We start from the raw sequence: 20,453 nt of genomic DNA, 5'->3' as shown, positions 1-20,453 counted from the left end.
ATGCATGCGCACCTTGCCTTTAAGAAGAACGCGTGCCCCACGCGTGCGGCACGCGTGGGGTACGCGTGGGGCACGCTTGCGGCACGCATGTGGAGTACGCGCGAGCGTGGCACAACCTCAAAAATGGTGTCTTATTTTGTTCGCAGGATTACACAATAAAGCAGAAATCATTGCTTAATGCTTAGCATATTTCTTTCATGCTGAGCAGGGATGCAAGGGAACCAGTCACTGAGAGACAAAACAAAACTAATAACGTTTCAATCAGGTTAATGTAATTTCATGCTAAGCAAGTTTGAGAGCTCAGTCAGATTTGAGTAATTAATCCTTCAACCATTGACAGTTTCTCCTAGGCCTATGGGCCTTATTCACGAGTGGGCCATTTTTGTCGAGTTCCCTGAATGTATTTCATTAATTGTTAACTGCTGAATGGCATGGCGCCAGACTATTTATGCAGGCACAATGCAGCCTTATTTTATTGTCAATTTTCTTTTTCAAATATGGCTTTAAGCATTAGGGAATGTTTAATTATAAATTTTAAATTATTCATTGAAGCGGACTGGAATTTATTATAAACGAACTTGCTTTCATTTCTCTTCGCAAGTTCCAAAATTTAAGATTTTACCTAACTTTCAATTCAATATGGCCGACTCGTGAATAAGGCCTATTGTTTGATCAGTCACAGACAGTCAAAGTGTCATTCCACTTCCCCTGCCATGCATTAAGGCAAAAAAAAAAAATATTCGGTCTCTGGTCAGACCAAAGTTCCAGAATTGACGCGGCGACGCGGCTTTGTTTTTTTTTTTTGCTTTTTTTTCTTTTTTTCTTCAAGCTTGGATTGTACAGACAAGGTGGGGTACTAGTTTGCTTTTTTGGTGTCCTCATGTACATTGGTGTCCTCCATAATTTGCCTTGGTGATCTTGATCATTTGCCTTGGTGCAATTTCCCATTCCTTGGTGCTCTTTGGTAAAAAAAAGTTGAGGAGGTGCGGCAATAGAGCTGTTGGAGCTACCGCGGAACATTTTGGAAAAAAAAAAGATTGACGCGCATGATTAAAATCCACGCGCACGCTGACCAGAGACCGACTTATTTTTTTTTTTGGCCTAATATACAGACTAGTAAAACGACTGTCAGATCACATTCGCGTTAACTTTCATCAAACAGACAATTTTTTTTAAGAGGTTAACTGGTAGGTACAGCTGGCATATCAATCCCCTCCGGACAAAGCAAGGCTGTATCAAAGAGGGAATTCTTCACTGTTAAAGACAGTCACTGGATTGATTTTGACTGTGGTGATGGCGTAGCTGAAATTGCCAATCAGAGAGGGAAGGTTATTACAAGATCCATCTCCTCCCCCCCAAAAAAAATATCATGACTTCAATTCTGATTTTACTATCGCTAGCCATGCAGTTTCAGAATTTCATCAGTTAAAAATTTAGAAAGCAGATCAGAATGCTGACGGAATAAGTATTGTCATGCACGGTGTCAAGGCCAAGTAAAATAAAAAAGAGTTTCTCATCCCTGCCCACTTCCTTTTTTTTCTCCAGCAGCCTCCTTTTTTCTTTTTCTTTTTTTTTCTGTTCTGAAGTTTTAATGACATTTGCCAGCTTTTTATGAGTTTCCACCAAAGTTGTTGCTAGGTATGCAAGTTCAAAATCTGGTAGAAATTGCGACGGCTCCTTTGGACACAAAAGTAACAGTAAATATATCTTGGAAATTCCGCCATCTTGAAAAAAAAGGGCTGCCTCCTCCTTTTTTTGAAAAGCCAGGACTAGAAAAATTTTTTTTTGTTACTTGGCCTAAAAGGTGACAGTTTGACTGATTGAGGGCGCTCTACATATATCCATGTTTTATCTACTGTGCACTTTTCAATGAATTGTGATTGACGTCAGGTTCGCCTTTGGACTGACTTGTGATGACTTGTGATGACTTGTGATGACTTGTGATCACTTGTGATTACTTGTGATCACTTGCGATCACTTGTGATCACTCTTGATTACTTGTGATCCTTGTGATTCCTTGAGATTATTTGTGATTCCTTAAGATCACTTGTGGTTTCTTTGTGATCACTTGTGATCACTTGTGATTACTTGTGATCACTTGTGATGGTCTGTGACGACTTGTGATGTCTAAATTATAACATCTCTCCAGTCATTGAGCATTTTGCAAGTTTGTCATTTCCAAAGCCAAGCACACTGCGATACGACACAAATTCATTGAAGAGCGCCCTCTATCGGCCAACCCATTGCTTAGTGTTGGTTATTTCGTATCGTCAAACACGGCTACCTGGATCCCCCGATGCGGGCGGTATGGTTTCCCTCCCCCTCGCTCTGAGTCCGGGGGCGGATAACCGATGACAACAACGACGACGTACCAGTTGTCCCCAACGACGCGCTGAACAGAACGGGGGGGAAAAGGGCACGTCAACAACAAATTCATAGTACACATATGTGGCGTTACTCTGGTAACCGGCCAAGCTGGATTTCCTACACCATGGCAACGTAAGTTGATTAAGAATGCAACGCAAACACAATTGTCGCGTTTGGAATCTGTCTTGAATTCAGCAACTCAAGCAGATATATAGAAACGTGGAGTTAAGCTTTAACCATTAACCAAGGTTGCTACAGGCGTGTAAACTTACTTTTACAGTTATGTACATATACATTGTTAAAGGTAGACGGTAGAGAGGACCATTTGCAACTATCCAGATAGTTACTGACCAAATCATTGTTAAAAAGCTTACTTGGTTTAAAGATAGTAATGACACTACACTCCCTGTGAAATTATTCCTTCTGGCATGCTGTCATTTTGAAGAAAACAATCTTAGAAGATCATTTCCAAAGATGTGTCAAGCGACGCATTTCTGGAAATTTCCGTTAGTAGAATGTAGTTGGTTTGTAATTGGGTGAATCCGTGAATGGGTGCGTGCAAGCATTGACACGACGCACATGCCCGTGGTTGTTATTTCTGTTGGTTCAGTGCATGACATTGCGTAGCTGCAATCGGCTGAATGAGAACGTGCCCCGGATACTGATTTCGGGCACAATCCAAAACACGACTCGGCAACTTTTGAATTGACATCGAGATCCCAGAATATTGTTTTCTCACATACATACAGCATTCACTGAGCTAAAAGTTCGCCAGGTTAGTTGATCAGCACCCATCTTTAGATTATGAGCACTTTTGCTACTTCAAACGAAAACAAAATGTATCAATGACAAATGGTCTATCCTACCCTTTAGGGTTTTGTACATTATTTAAATTCCCGATGGGGGGCCACTGAGGACGCTCAAACGCATCGCTAATGACGTCTGACACTCACACGAAAAAGCTATGGGTTGGCAAGCATTCAAAATATAATTAGTAGAGTATACTTTGCGCCATACCCGTGACAACGAGTGCTACGCGCACGCAGTGTGGCCATCCCACTGGGACTCAAAAAAATGGTCAAAAAAAGCGTTGTCTTATGTTTGTGCATGGAATCCACAGGGATGCTAAAAAAAAATGTAATACATTAATTGTATACTTTGTATACAATGTAATTCTTGAAGGTTACATGCAGGTACAGGCTCATACAAATGTAATTGTGGAACGGATACATTGGGGGAAAAAGGGGCACAGAATACATCTATGCTTGGGAGTTTAGTGGGGCAGATAGGGGAAATATTTGGGGGGGATTGTGCCTTTGATGATACAAGTGTTGCATTTGGCACACAGTCAGAATATGTCTTAAGAAAGATACTTGGCTATAGGGCCATCACAGATTTGTCCTTTGAAAAAATGTAGGAAGAATAACAAGCAATTTTCAAAACTTTCAAAATGGCTGCCATTGCTTGTTATTCTACCTATATTTTCTCATGACATATGTGACCTGTTCTGTCAAAATCAGACTTTTCTGGGCATAAGGTTGAAAATGATATTTTTACATATTGTTAACATATGTTCTTTTTCCTTTTAATAGGTGGTTTAATTTTTGAAACCGGTCATTCCTGGGCAGAGTTATGCTATTTTGAAGTTCATTTTGTCGAAAAGTAGAAAACGGAGAAAATGGCCACGAACGTCACAAAACAGTTATTTCTTTAACTGATATACCTTATCAAAATCATCAAAAATAGTATATGTAGAGTTCAAATTAGGGTTTTAAACTTTTATAGTATATTTTAGACATGTTCAGGATTACAAATATGCAAACATTTGAAAATCGATAAAAATCACCCCCACAGGGTTTTTTGGCCCTATCTCAATTTCAACCTCTGCCCAGAAGCGTCTGCTTTTGACAGAACAGGTCACATATGACTGTGGGCCGAATGCCATGCTTGTACCACCAAAGGCACAATCCCATCACCCATCTGCCGTCCAAGTTTAGTAGAATCTGGAAGTCTGTGGATAATGCGCTGAGCCATGCAGTTAAAGTCTACAGAGCAAAGGGATCAGTAGGGATGCAGGCAGGACGGGGATGCTTGTCCGTGTATAACTGGCGGAAAGCAATCCGCACGTTTGGCAAATAAGCCTGCGGTGTTGATCTGTGACTCGCCTGAGTGGAATTAAACAAACAATCCGTCCACGCAGGGCACTACACTTGATGCAACTTTGTCATGTTCGTGTGCCTGCAAGCAGCCTTTTGTTACATCACGCAAGGCAACCGATGTATCGATCTTCACACCCCATGCAATGCATTATAAACGGACAACTGCAACTACGAAAAAAAAAAGACATCCACGAGAGTGTCCATTCTCCCTGCCTTCCGGTAATAAGTACCAAAAAAAATTGGTGACTTATCCAATAAATAAATAGCCATACAGATCATCTGCCTGTATGCCAATGTCTCAGTTTCATAGTCCGTGTATTATTTCCCGGCCTTGAGGCAAAGCACTGATGATCTTGTGAACAGCCTCCGGTCAGCGGAAATTCAAAACTTGTCACGCGGGAAGCGATTAAATTAACGGGCGAATTATATCCGTGTGCGTCGCAAACGCACGTCAGGTCAATGCTCAGTTAAATGCTATGGCACTTAACAACTTTAGGTGCTAAGCACGAAACAGCGGAGAACCGGCCACAAGCAGTACACACTGCATGACGTTTTGGCCGGTAACCTTTAGTTTCTGTGGTTAGCAATTACGTCCCGCCAGTCTGAGAATCCTTCTTGCTTATTACCCCTGTTCGTCAGGCCATGAGACCAGTTTTCTGCAGTAGCTGGAGATCGGCGCATTCTGGTCTCTACCCTCACAGGTACCAACTTTTATAAACTCCTAGGTGGAGAGAGGCAGTGTCTTGCCCAAGAACACGAGCAAAATATAATCTGGTCTCTATCCTCACAGGTACGTTACTGATTTAAACTCCAAGGTGGAGAGAGGCAATTGTAGTTAAGTGTCTTGCCCAAGAACACAAGCAACATATAATCTGGTTTCAACCCTCACTGGTACCGATTTAAACTCCTAGGTGGACAAAGGCAATTGTAATAAAGTGTCTTGCCCAAGAACACAAGCAACATATAATCTGGTCTCTATCCTCACAGGTACCGATTTAAACTCCTAGGTGGAGAGAGGCAATCGTAATAAATCGTCTTGCCCAAGAACACAAGCAACAAATAATCTGGTCTCTACCCTCACATGTACCCATTTAAACTCCTAGGTGGAGAGAGGCAATTGTAGTAAAGTGTCCTGCCCAAGAACACAAGCAACAAATAATCTGGTCTCTATCCTCACAGGTACCGATTTAAACTCTAGGTGGAGAGAGGCAATCGTAGTAAAGTGTCCTGCCCAAGAACACAAGCAACAAGTAATCTGGTCTCTATCCTCACAGGTCCCAATTTCAACCCCTAGTAGAGAGAAACAATTGTAGTAAAGCGTCTTGCCCAAGAACACAAGCACCATATTAATCTGGTCTCTACCCTCACAGGTACCCATCTACTCCTAGTAGAAAGGCAATTGTAGTAAAGCGTCTTGCCCAAGAACACAAGCACCATATAATCTGGTCTCTACCCCTACAGGTCCCGATTTAAATATTTCTGGGTGGAGAGAGGCAAGTATAGAAAAGTGCCTTGCCAAAAACAAAAATAAATTATGCTCCCATGTGGATTTCAACCCATTTATAAATAACGTAGTTGAACACGATAATCATAATGGACTACAGTACTACAACTTAAGAAAAATGATCTTTTTCTAAAGGCTAAAAAAAAAAATCAATTGTGATTCTTATAATCTTTCTCTCAGGATAAGGGAAGAAAAAGTGATTTGGAGCCAATTTCGATTGACAGTTTTATTAACGATGTCCCACAGTGAACTATCAGAGCCTCGAAATCCAATATGTGATGGCATTTTCCAAAGACAATAAACTGAAACGGCTCTCTCCACAACTTGATCATCACGTATGACACCAGAAAATAATCTCCGACAATCCCGCACGAGGCAGCGAAAACGAGGACAACTACATGTATCAATTTGCAATTTTCAGTATTTCTTATAGCTCCACCTGTTCAATTACCATCAAATGATTTGTCTTGTCCAACCCTACCGTGTTTCCCAGGGGAGGGGATTGAAATACAAAAATGTAAGACCTCCAACGGTAAGATGCCTGTTTCAGAAAAACAGCTTTTGTAAATTGAGATGCAATACAATTTTCCATGTATTTATCAGCAGACGTGGGGGTCGATTTACGTTTTCCATTTTCAATGACAGATAAATGTGTGAATCGTGGAGTCCAAGTCATCGGACTCTTAAACTTAAAAAGTGGAGAAGAAAAATTTACAATGTACATGGTCATTAAAATTTGGGTAATTCTATAAATGTGGGATTCAATTTTTCCTATTCCTAATGCATCTGACATTTCTGATTTTTTTTTTTAATTCTGATACACTCCTTAATAAAGCAACATTAATAACACCAGAAGCAATATTTATGAGGTGAAAAAATAATGTACTTTTAAAAAGTTCTGCTTGCAAGTGAGAATTTTAAGAGTTTTCAAAAACTAGCAGCAATTTATCACCGTCGGTCAACTACTGCTAGCGCAACCGTAACTTCACCTGTTGTACACTGGTCCCTCTACCCTGTTTCGTGTCAGTTTTCAGATATTTTTGGGACTGACAATCTACGGTATGCCTGGAAAACGAAGAAAAAGACCAGAAAGTCTGGTCGGCCGTTCGTTGTTTTGCAATCCATCTCGAATTACGGAGTTTGATTGATTGTTTTCTTAGCGAGAGGACAGAATTTTTTTTCGGTCGTGAGATTACGACTCTGTCATAATAGCCTCATGTCTGCAGTAATACGTTGCCAAGCAGAAACGGCAGGATTTACGCAGATGGGGGGAAAACAAAATATCAGAAATCCTTTTTTCCCCGGTGGAACGGCCGGTCGTGAAGAAATTGCAAGTCAGGGCTGCTTGAAAGCCATTTGTTTAATATAAGATTGAGGTAGTGGTTGACCCTCCAAGGACCACATGCAAGAATTAACGAAGGATTTTGCAGGATTGATGAGGCTGTATGCAATTTTGACATGGAGGCAGTTGGAGGATTTTGCAGGATTGAGGTTACATCCTAGCAAAAATGCCAAGGGAGTTAGACTAGTTTAAAGTGAGATTCTAGACACATTAATTGCTTCACATGCCTCATTTGTAGCCCCACTCACGATCGCGTCTTACGCTCGGACCTCGCAACGGTGCGTTACAAACACGGTTTCCCATTGCGCAATGCCTACGCAGGACACCTGCGCGGCCCCGGGGCCCCGACGATCACCTATCACAACCAAACAGGTGAAACCTCGAACGAAGGCATTTAGCCTTCCTCCAACAGGAAATGTGCCGCCGGCAACGTCAAGGATTTTTTCTTTACAAGCCCCGGATTGTTTTGGCGAGAGCAAATTGTTGCACGGAGCTTGAAGTCAATCAAAGTATTCATTACATTATCATTCTCGAGCTCTCGGAAGTTAATAACGTTAATTTCCTTGTAATATAAGCATAGTACCGTATCTGTCAAAGGGTCTTTCTCTGGTTAACCATCGCCACAATTAGAAAAAAAATTATGAAGTATTTTTGGATTGTTACATGTAGGTAATTTATTAAATGTCTGTCTGAGTGATAGTAAGGCTCAACAAAATATCCTGTTCAATTTGCTAATTTGAAAAGTTCATCCCAGTAGAATCTTTCTTAAAGGCACAACGGGAAAAAAAAACTTTGATTCTGATACTAGGTTCTAATTTTCAACCCCGCAACTTTTACAAATTCTATCAACTTCAAAAACATTTGTATCAGGCATCTTTTTATTCTCCTTTTTTGTAAAAAAAATATCTGCAAGTTATGATCTTCACCCTCTACTAACTTTATTTAGCTTGCCTAATTTTAAAGCTGGAAAAAAACTCCATTTTTACTAGAAAATATTTCATTTTTTTGTGCTAGTGAATGCTGTTACCCAAGGGAATAAATAACGTTTGCTTTTGCTGCAACTTTCAGAAATAAATGGATTTGGAGGATTAGTACCGTATGTTATATAGCAAATATTGTTAAAATGACTTGTTTCACGTTTTGGGCTTGTAGATGCTAGAAAAAACGAGAAAACCAATCATGTTCTTGTAGTTTGGTTCCCTGACCCCACTTAAGATGAAACGGAGCAATTTATAGACATTGGGGAATTGTCAGAGAATCAGTCTAGAAGGCTTGTAGCCCTTCACAGGTGTGTAATCAATTGCAAAGAAAATGCGGAATAACTAATTAAGAAAAATGAGGAGCAATTTTTTTAAAAAGCCAGTTTTCTCCAACGCTGGTCGGCCGACCAGCGTTGGAAAACTCCCATTTTTCTTGAAAATGACAGCACACCAGGAGCCACGATTTTACAGGATGCTTTAGACTGTCACTCCCTAACAATCCAGTAAGGTATTTCATGATAATTTGATCATTTCGTTTTGTGATGTATGCAAATGTTGTATCTTCCCTTTAAGGAAATTCTAATAAAAACAAATTGGATAAAGATTGGCATTTTACAACAAATAACATTTTAAGTTTACAGATGTATGTACTTCGACATAAAATTTGACATTTTAAACTCAACAAAAGGTAGTTCAAAATAGTTCAAAATCCAGAGTTTTCTGCTTTAGGCCAAAAAAAAAAAGTCTCCGGTTTCTGGTATGCGCGCGCGTCGCCGTAGCCATGCGCGTCGGCAAAATGAAAAAGTTTTTTTTTCAATACAAGATGATGTTTCAAAACCGCCAAACTCACTGGTTTGACTGGAATTCTGCTGCTGCACAATTTTAACGTGTTTTTAGAAGGGGTTATGATCGAGAATAAGATTTATGTGGCCTCTCTGGACTCCCATATATTTGCACTAAGTTTAGTCGGGCACCATTTGCATTCATCAGCCGACATTTGAAGCCAAAAAAAAAAAAACAGGTAAAAAAAAAAAAAAAAAACCGCGTCGCCGCACCACTTTTGGGGCAAGCTCCATACCAGAAACTAGAGACTTTTTTTTTTGGCCTTAGACAGAAAACCACTGAGACTATGCCTGACTTTTTTCAATTTAGAAAAAAAATATCCACTGTCGTCACCAATGACGCTGGTACAGTCACCAAGGACATGAAATAGACAAAAATAATCGTCTGTCGGGGAGGAAAACAGCCCACGGCAGGCTCAGGAGTGTCCATGAATAAATTACAAGTTACGCTGACGAACGGTTTTGAGACCGGGCGGTCTAATCTAGGCTGCGCGTGTTTGTGTGTCTCCGTTGGGTTTTGGCAATCTTAGAGATAAGACAGGGTATACTGCCCACGTAAGAACGACCCACGTTGGAACACAGCAAAAAAAAACATCCAAAGGCTCGGGGGAGTATCACAACTAAAACGCTGTTCAGGATTCTGAGAGTATTTTTTTATTTTTAGTATTTGTGGCGGTGGGATCATGAATTCAGTTCACGCTCTATTTTGTTGGTTTGTTTATTTACATGTTTTTTTTTATTTCAATATTGAGCAGTTTAGATAAAGGGTTGCAAAGTAGGGTTGTTATAATAAGACAATTTTTTTTCCGAAACTTACATGATTCGTACTATTTACGTACCTGCAAGGACTCGTACATGTACATAAGTGCATTTTTTGTCTTTATCGAAACCTTAGTTTTGGATTACGATGCATTAAAAATACCAGTAGACTTGTTGGAGAAGGGTGGGGCCTCAGATAAGGGGAGGGATGTCAAGACATATCAACAAGAATATTAATATTATTTATCACATTCCATAGTTTAGCTAGGAAATAATTGTTGTCCACAGCTTCACATGAACTATACATCCCATCACTAAGGAAATTTTTTAAAATTTTGCAACTGTAAGTAACTTAGTTAAGTCTGTCATGAGCCAATATGGCCCGTCAGGCCTGCGTTTACATGTATCTCCAGTTTCCTACCGGTAGGCATGAAACGACTGAGAAAATACTATTTCCCCTGGATGGGATTCTAGTCCATCACAGGTTACTCCCCAGCTAATGCTGGTACCCATTCATACTCCTGGGTGCAGAGGGGCAAGTGGGGTGAAGCGGCTTGCCCAAGGACACAACATATGACCAGCAGCTGGATTCGAACCCCTGACCCTCTGATCATGAGATCCTCTTTACCACTAGGCCTTCCTGGAGAATGGTGTGTAGAAGTGCAGAACTCCTACATGAACATGTATAGTAAGCATGAATATTTTTTTTAAAAATCTTTCTCGTGCATGAAAATTAAGCTCAGGGTAGGCAACGCTCTTGCATATTAACAAACCTATCAACTACGGGGTAGGTTTTGGTCATTGTCATAGCACATAATAATTGAAATTTTCACCATTGGAAAGATGGTAAGTAAGATTTGAGGCTTTGCATGGTGGAGATACTAAATAATGAAAGGTTTGCGGAAACACCATGTGCGAATAATTTCTCAACTAAGAGAATGGTTCTGAAAAGAACCAGAGGTATAAACTCGACGTTCCGGTCAGTATGCTCTGACCGTCTTCAGGAGAGTGCCTAAACTCTAAGAAAGTGAATACTTAAGTAGCAAAAGGCGAAGTCAATGAAAAGATGGTGTTTGTTTTAGCTCTGTGTGTTCCTAGGGATGTCTGTCGAAGGGGAAGACAGATGTAAATATTTTATGCATTGTATCTCAAACTCACAATTTCACGGGAATTAAAAAACAAAAAACTCCTCCGGAGGCGACAAATTTACACAAAACAGATATAAAAATAGATTCTCGATCCTTTTTAAAGCCGCCACACCGGATTATGGTTCTGTACTACAGACCTCCGATGAAACGTCTCCTGTTTCGATTTACTGTCAATCAAACTGTCACCAGTCCACATAAATGCTTTTTAATTCACGTTATCTGGCGATACCCGCCGTCGATTTGCATGTGCGTGTCTCGGGCCTCGGAGTAGAAGGGAAATGATCGGTTTACTAAAGTAGCCGCTGCGTCTCGCGAATAGTAAATTTTACCACATCTGCTTCTCCCGGTACTCTGCACACTAATCGTTGATGGCGCAGGAGTTACATTCAATATGTTCAATCTTACGTTCGTGTGTATTTCACACCAAAAAAGTGATGGCATTTTTGTAAACCGACATGTAAAGACTATATTTCCAAGATGTGATATCCTTTGAAAGAAGTGAAAAATGTCCATGATTAAGAAAGTTTCAAGCACAAAAACAGTATAGGCCCCTAACTGTTTCTAAACTTCAATTTTCATTTTTTTTTTGTATTCTTAAGCTGTGTTAAACTACATAAAACCTGTCAAAACTGACTTTTATAAAAAAACTCTTCCTATGTACAGTTCATGTATACATGTACATGTCTGTATACTACATGTATGTATTTGGACCAAAATACATACTGTATGTCATACTCAAAATGCAGTTTTGGGATAAAAAGCTCCAAATCTACAAATGTAGCACACAAAAAAGTCCCTTAAAGGTACCGGTAGCGTCCATCATTTGTAATATTTTGTGCATTATGTTCGTTTGAAGCAGCAAAAGTGCTCAAAATCTAAAGAAGGGTGCTGAACTAAATAACCCGATGGACCTTCGGCTCAGTGAATGCTGTATATTCCGAGAAAACTATACTCTACGGTAGTTTGTTTTCTTCAAAATGACAGCTTGCCAGAAAGAATAATCTAAAAGGGAGTTTATTCCCATTACTATCCTTCAACCAAGTACGCTTTTCAACAATAATTTTGTCAGAACACGTCTCCAAAACACACAAGTAGAAAGCACTCTAATTTAAGGCTGCAGTTAAACAGAATCAAAATTCAAATGAAAACGTTATCTATTTGAAATCGAATGAATGTTACTCTTACATGTACCGGTAATTTCCATGTTCCTAATTTCTGTCGCTGCGGTGAAACTTCACTCGAATAAAGTGATTTCTTTTTCTTCAAGATAAAACCGTATACACTTTTATCTTCTTAAAACATCTTTCGTTTAAGATGTCTTTCTTAAAAACTTGAAAGCACTCAAAAGCTCATGAATCTCTTCCGTAATGAACAAATAACGATCGTGACGAGATTGGAATCGACACATCACTTTCACCTGCATATAGACATGACGGAATTCAACAAATGCACCATCAACATTTGATCAAAGAGCCAAATGAAAAATTCCGACCTTTTCTCATCCGGACGTATACATGTATCAATTCATCAGAATCAGTCACTGCAACAAAAACAACCCTGACTATTTTTTTGTTATCTTCTTCTTTTTCTTTATGATTCCTTTTCTCTCTTCAGAAACTGTTGTTAGCCGACAGCGCTGTTCTTTTATTGAACTTTTTCTCCGGTATCGTCGGCGGCCGAGCGCAAACATCGCCACGGATTACGGCGCTAAGACAAACAGCGCTAAGCAGGAACGCGACACTCGTAATGGATTATCTCAACACCTCAGGCTAAACCGTCCGCACGGCGAGGCGCATTTAGGGGTTGCAATGTAAATATCAGGGAAAACGTTCAAGGGGTTACAGATCTGTTTGCGTCTGGCAAGGACCAATATTGGAATTGACGGTGGAATTTTCATCAAAAAGGCAGTTTTGCGTGTTTCTGCAGCCGGAAAAATGAGACACGATACTGCTCAGAACAAATTAAAATGTACATGTAGCCGATTATTTTTTTTTAAAAGGCACTCTTTAACAGATTTTCAAGAAACTGAGGATTTGATAGAACACAGAACAGTACTAGTAGCACTCTTGTTTTACCATACTCCCGAGGACAATGCTTTGTGTTTCCCTTTTTCCCTGTATTATAACACTCTCCCATAGACTAATCACACGAGCCTACCGGTACTACAGAATTTTTTTAAAAGGCACTCTTTAACAGATTTTCAAGAAACTGAGGATTTGATAGAACACAGAACAGTACTAGAACTCTTGTTTTACCATACTCCCGAGGACAATGCTTTGTGTTTCTCTTTTTCCCTGTAATATAACACTCTCCCATAGACTATTCACACGAGCCTACCGGTACTACAGAGGACCGTTTTGAACAAAAGACCCAGCACCTGAGGACTGAAAGGATTTGTTGTTCTCCCGTTGTGTGTCCGTCCTTGGGGGTTATGTACCATAGAACACATCTAGCACAAACTGGTACATTGGCATACATTTTCCAAAAAAAATAAAGAATCTGTTCACAGGTGAGAGTACATGAGCATTGGTCACACATAGAAAAAGAATTTTAAAAAAATAAGTAATTTTTTAGGAATTATGCCGGTTGTTTTTGCTGCCGTGACTGATTCTGATGAATTGAGGCAGTGAACGAAATTTTTGTCATAAAATTATCATTTTTTTTTTTCATCACACTTTTTTTTTTTAATGACACAAGAAAAACAATGCACTAAAAATCTCTGACACACACACAAACACACCCAGACTTACGTTACATACCTTGTGTGGACATTGCTTTGTTTTCGTGTAGTTAAGAAAACTCGGTACAAAAAATAACTTTACTTAAACTGTGAAAACTCTTTTAACCCAATTTTTTTTCTATGATTCCCTATAGTGTTTCTCTTCATTCTGCTACAGATAAACCTAACCCAAAAATGCCTCTAAACCTGTTTTCCAGAAAGGGCAAAACCTTATGTGGACACGGCTTAGTCCACATAACGTTAACACAACCTGCATTATGTGGACCTCTTTTGTTCACAAGTCCACATAGGGTATGTAACACAAACTCACATTTTCTCTTCATAATTCAATCAACAACCGTTACAGGGCACAAATCCAAATTACAAAACCATGTCAGCATAAAGCTAGCACATTTTCAACTCAGCCCAGCCAAACAAAAACAAAATCCGCCTCAATCCTCGGCCATTCATCACTGAGCACGGCACAGTCAAATAGATGATCACGTTTCCCCCAAGCATTTAAGTTCAGTGACAGCGACGTAAACTGCTCAGTTACAAGTACGCTGCACTTCTTTCATTCTTTTGCCCCACTGGCTGCACTTTTTTTTCCCTGCGGACGAAATACGGACGCTCACACCGGCTGGCTTAAATACCCAGATGGACACAAGATCACAGCCCTCCGAGGCACAAAGGGAAAAAGAATTCCTCGCGGCCGCGGACAAAGAAAAAGACACTGTTGCAACACATTGGGGAAGAAAAAAAAAATTCGATGAAACCCAAAGGGACAACGTTTGGATGAAACTGTTGGAGACGTCGCATCTTTGGGCTGTTGCCTGGAGGGAGGTGAAAGAGCTGCATATGCGAGCTGAATTTGATCAAAATGTTTGGGAATAGACTTTGTGAAATTACAAAAATGACTGACATATTGATGCTGAATGCAAAGAGTCTATATGAACATGTGGTGCGTGTGGCCGGCCTCATAATAAATGCAGTTCAAGCAATGAATGTTTGAACAACTTATTGACAGGAAGACCTGGAATATGCTGGCTTGACAGAATTTGACGGGAAAGTTACCGTAGGAATGGCTGCGGGGGCTGCCTTGTTGTCAAAACCATTCAAACATAAGTTGACTCAAAACAAATTGGGTTCACGCTACAAATGTTTGACAAAGTCAAAACTGGAATTACTGCAATTGAATTTTCCGACTGGAGAGAACTTGGAGACGCCAAGAAATTTTGCTCCATGGCCGCATTTGTTTCAACAAAAGCAATAACTACAGTCCAAACAGACAACATATTGGACAAACTGAAACCGGGAGCCGTTTCATACTCTGGCCTGACAGATGGAAAGAGGGAATAACGGGAAAAGACAGGAATAACAGGAAAAGACAAAAATAACGGCGAGACGAACGTGGACAAACGTACCTCCAGAGAGAAGGGTATGAAAACAAACGCCAGGGCACGGAAAAAAAAACAACCCCGTAATGAGATTCGACACTTTGAGTGCCGACGGGAGCTCCTACACAAAAAAAACAACACCTTGCTGTCAAGCTCATCTCTTGAGGAAAAAAACACGGGAGGATTCAGTCTCCGAAATTCGAGAGCCAACTAAAATAAAAAAATAAGCTAATGAAATCTTTTGAGAAAAAGGATGGCTCAATTTCATAATCATTGCCAGTTTATCGTCATTTTGGCTCCGATTTGGGATGATCATCCTTCTGGAGATTTGGTTACAGTATTTAGTTTAAGGTATCGAGGGATTGAAAATGTATATTTTGAGCTTTGGTGTTCTGAGCATAGCCTGCAAATATGTATATGAACAAAAATACCAACAAAATTTTAAAACTGTCTGTAATGCAGAGTGCTCCATTATCTTCCCTGGTATCGCATCACAGTCGGCGGTGCATTTTTTCCCACTTGGGTGCCACTTAAGTAATTTGCGATCCATCATTTTGAAAGCGAGATTGTCGTAATTCTCTGTACAAAATGTACACCCATTTGGTCCGTCATTGATTGAAAATAAGCAGATGAATTTTTTTATAACAAGAAGTAGTCGGGAAAACAAAACCTAGCAAGTACACAGACAAGCTATCCTAGTTTCGTTAGCAACTGTCAGATAAGATAACTAACGTCTTTTATACTTGGCGGATACTGGCACTATAGAAGTTCCATTATATTGTTCAATACGTAGCAACTGCCATTTCCAATAAAATAAAATCCTGGTTCATTAATTACATACAAAACCCCTGCAATATTTTTATGAAAGGCGTGTCTTATTAGCCATGTATAGTTCTGGTAAGAAACCAAAACAGTGTAACACACGCGGGATTACAACTGCATATATTTAATAGTGGTGTCATATTATAAATGTCCATGTTATGTACGTAGCGTCAGCTCGTAATCCAGACAAGCCAGTCGTAATCTTTTAAAAGCCAACTCAATTCTGGGAAAGCGGGCGGGATTAACAAAAGCAGGGGGGGGATTAACAAAAGCAGGGGGGGATTAGCAAAAGGGGGTCAGGGTGCAATGCATCATGGGAAGTGGAAAGGGGCTGCATGATAATTAGGTACGTACACGCTGCATGCATTCAAAACCGGAGGGGGAAAAAAGAAGAAGAAAAGTAATCAAACTAGAGATCGAGATGAAATGTGTCAGCACACATCTTCAGGGAATGATTACCAACTGTAGCAAGTTTATAGTGTCTAATAAACCTAGGCCCAATTTCATAGCGTTGCTTATGTAACAGCCGATTTTGTGCTTACCGAGCCGCCATCTATTTCATAGAGACCGTAAGCAGTAAGCACAGCAAAAGCACGCTTAGCGCCAGATGAAAACCTTGCTTAATTCAGTGATGTTACAGATTTTAGCACAACCATGCCATGAAATAGTGCTTAAGCAGCAGCATGATTTTAGTAAGCACAACTTGTCTGTGAAATTGGGCCCTGGAGTTGCTACATGTACAGTACAGAAATCTGCTAAGCGCAGAAAATATCTGCTTAGCAAAAACTGGTTATACAAGTCAAAATGCCATGTTTATGTACACTGATTGTGATTGGTACTCATCAATTTATGCTAAGTGATATTTATTTTTGCTTACCAGCTCTGTGAAGCATGACCAGTAGAAACATGTTAAGGAATTAATTAGACATGCAACTAAAAAAGACTCCCCCCCCCAAAAAAAAAATGATGTGCTCTACCGAAATGAGGAATAAGTCTGAAAGAAAGTTTTAAGTTGATTCAGTGAAAAAAATGTTTCTTTTTGTTTCAAATTGACTAGGGAAAAAAGAACTTGTTCTGACAAGCCTTTTGTTGGGCACTTCAGTGAGTGAGCTGCTCTATCAAAATGAGGAATAGTCAAAAAGGCTGTTTCGGCTCATTCTTTTGTGCAAGAAATCTCTTGAGAATTTAATAGAAAAGAACTTGTTCGGACAAGTTTTTTGTTCCGGGTTTCAAGCAAAAGGCATTATGTTGGCAGTATTACCTGCCACACTGTTCCAATATGGACATGGACATGTATGTACATGTACCATACATTGCACAGGTGTCTATACAAATGTACATGTACCGGTACATGTATACATGTATATGTACATGTACGTGTCTGTACAACCAAGGGAGTACAGCTGCTCAACTTAAGGGCGAAGTGATGAAGTTGAAGATAAGAGGTTCCTCAGACTGAAACCCTCAAGAGCACGCTAACCTTTTAAGCATGGGGAAAAAGCTTGTGCAACCTGCTCGCACAAAATGAGGAATAAATATATACATGTACCGGCTCCCGAGTTCTTGATTTACGCCCCACTTAACCCTTTAGTGACTGTACCGCCCCAATCCGCCCTGCCTATTACTTCACGTACCGCCTCAAACCCCAGCACTGTGTGGATTTATGTATTCATCAGTGAAATACAATGTAATACAATGTAATACAATACTACTGGGCTCACAGCATCCAAATCTCTGAACTTGGTTTGGTGACTTGAGCCTCGTTTCGTGGGAGCAGGTTGCAAGTATTGTGTCTAGAATACCCCAAAGGTGCGAAGAGACAATCTGATATTATCACAAGCTTCGACGAGTGTCTTCTTCTAGGGAACGGAGGGGTGAAATAAATGCGTTTGAGAGGTTTCATATAAATTCCTTTGCGACCAATATCCTATTTCAACAAAACTTTCTTGTGTAACTCACAAAATAGTGTAGGATTTCTGATTTTTAACCCTAATTCCCTGGCGTCTTTTACTAGGAACTGGACCAAGTCCATCAAGATCAAAATCCATCAATCACTGTGAGTCCAATACAAAACTGTACATGACATAATGGAATCCACCACTGACGCACTGGTTGACATTCATGGACTTGCTACACATGGCTTTTATCACAATAGCAGTACAGGAGGCTAGGCAAAATCAATCGGATACCCCTAGCCCTGCTTCGGGCCATTAGGCCCAAGTCCATCATACTCCATCAATATTTAGCCACGCCAGGCCTTCTGGACCAAGTCCCCCAAAATCCACCAAAATGGGGGGATGGATTTTGATGGAGTTGGGGTGGTTAGGGTTAAGCTACTTCATTTTTAAAAACATTTGGCAGGACGTTTAAGTCGATCCCATGACTAAAACAAAGAAAAGAAGTTTAGCTAACAAATTAACCCAAACAAGTGTTATTTAAAACAAACTTGTAATAGTTATTTTATTACCTTGTTGGACTGGGTTCTTCTTGTAGGCTCTCCTCGCTTTCGCTGCCGATGCGCGATCGGGCCACGCGAGGGCGGTTCTGGGCGGGCATGCTCTCGCAGCGTGTCCGCCAGGAGGGGCCTAAGGTCGCGACCTGCCGGCGGGTGGAGTTGGGTTTGGTCTCCGAGGTGTTGCCGCTGCTCTGGCTGCGGGGCCGCATTTCCTCTTCTTGCTGGCTGATTGAGCGCATCGCACTATCAGAAGAAGAGGAAGAAGAAGAAGAAAAGAGATAAAACTAGAGATCGTGATGAAATGTGCCAGCACACAACTTCAGACAATGCTTAACATATGTAGCATGTTTACAGTTGATCAGATTCATTAAAGCTCACAAAGTGGATGGTACTGGTAGAAAGAAAATGTGTATAAAGCCCAGGGAGAACAAAAGAAAAAGAAAAAGATAAAAAAGGGGAAAAAATCCTAACAAAAGCAACAGCTGTTCCCAATTGAAATCAGGGGATGGTACTGGTAGAAAGAAAATGTGTCTAAAACCTAGAGAAAAATTTAAAAAAAAAAAGAGGAAGAACAATCCTAACAAAAACAACAGCTGTTTTAAACTGAAATCAGGAACAGATTAAATAAATGATAAAAAAAAGGAATAAAAATCCTTACAAAAACAACAGCTGTTCCCAATTGAAATCAGGGGATGGTACTGGTAGAAAGAAAATGTGTCTAAAACCTAGAGAAAAATTTTTAAAAAAAAAAGAGGAAGAACAATCCTAACAAAAACAATAGCTGTTCCAAACTGAAATCAGGAACAGATTAAATAAATGATAAAAAAAAGGAATAAAAATCCTTACAAAAACAACAGCTGTTCCCAATTGAAATCAGGGGATGGTACTGGTAGAAAGAAAATGTGTCTAAAACCTAGAGAAATTTTTTTTTTAAAAAGAGGAAGAACAATCCTAACAAAAACAATAGCTGTTCCAAACTGAAATCAGGAACAGATTAAATAAATGATAAAAAAAAGGAATAAAAATCCTTACAAAAACAACAGCTGTTCCCAATTGAAATCAGGGGATGGTACTGGTAGAAAGAAAATGTGTCTAAAACCTAGAGAAAATTTTTTTTTAAAAAGAGGAAGAACAATCCTAACAAAAACAATAGCTGTTCCAAAGTGAAATCAGGAACAGATTAAATAGGCTAAATGATAAAAAAAAAAGGAAGAACAATCCCAACAAAAACAATAGCTGTTCCAAATTGAAATCAGGAACAGATGAAATAAATGATAAAAAATTAAGTAAATAAATGACCAGGCTACACAGGATACAAATTAATTTATAAAAAGGTTAAAAGCTTGTAAAACTAGTTAAAAAAATTTAATCACCATATCACATTTGATGACATTTCCAGGAAAAGACATACCGCGTGATGTTACTTACTTTTAGAAGAAAAAAAACAGCGAAAGAATTACTGTTACCGAAAAGCAACAAAGGTCTCCTCAGGAAACTGGGTTTTTCAATCGAGCAAAAAATAAAAGAACTAGGACAGACAATTCCCACTAGAAATCACAAGAAGCTAGGAAAATCTTTGGCAAGGCTGCATTACGTTCTTTATAGATTTGGCCTTTACTGCATGTACATCCACGGGGACTCTGTTTTCAATCACAATAAAAGTAGCGTCAATGCTCACTGAAAGAGCAGTGAAAAGACACAAGCCAGGCTCGCGAAATCGGCTGCCCAACGTCCCCGGACAACCAAAATATTTTGTCCGACAACCAAAAGTTCCAGGTTGTCAGAGCCAGTCTGTCCAGAAGAAAAATATGCCAAAGTTTGATTAACTTATATCCTGAATTTATTGCATAATAATAGCTCGATGGAGAGGTATCGAGCACTGTGAATTGTGATAGAAGACGATTTCATTGGATATATTTTTTTACGTGAAGTTTTTATGTACTTTGTTTTCTGTGAATT

General features: G+C 39.7%; 1 protein-coding gene across 4 annotated transcripts in view; it reads right to left on the bottom strand.

Annotated features, from left to right (window-relative positions):
- The window catches only part of LOC119724842 (insulin receptor substrate 1-like), an 86,263-nt gene that overhangs the window by 36,372 nt on the left and 29,438 nt on the right, over positions 1–20,453 (bottom strand). For 3 of the 4 annotated variants that reach the window (XM_038196103.1, XM_038196104.1, XM_038196106.1), the window contains exons 6-7: positions 18,507–18,737; positions 2,285–2,392 (exon numbers count right to left, since the gene is read on the bottom strand). In XM_038196103.1, the coding sequence (XP_038052031.1) occupies positions 2,285–2,392; positions 18,507–18,737 (339 nt within the window). The remainder of the gene's footprint in view (positions 1–2,284; positions 2,393–18,506; positions 18,738–20,453) is intronic. The other variant, XM_038196105.1, reaches the window with a different exon arrangement.

Source organism: Patiria miniata, unplaced genomic scaffold (genome assembly GCF_015706575.1).
Source record: "Patiria miniata isolate m_02_andy unplaced genomic scaffold, ASM1570657v1 HiC_scaffold_18, whole genome shotgun sequence".
In the NCBI taxonomy this organism is placed as follows: Eukaryota; Metazoa; Echinodermata; class Asteroidea; order Valvatida; family Asterinidae; genus Patiria; species Patiria miniata.
The sequence above is the reverse complement of the archived record's forward strand: the minus strand, read 5'-3'. Positions and strand labels throughout refer to the sequence as shown.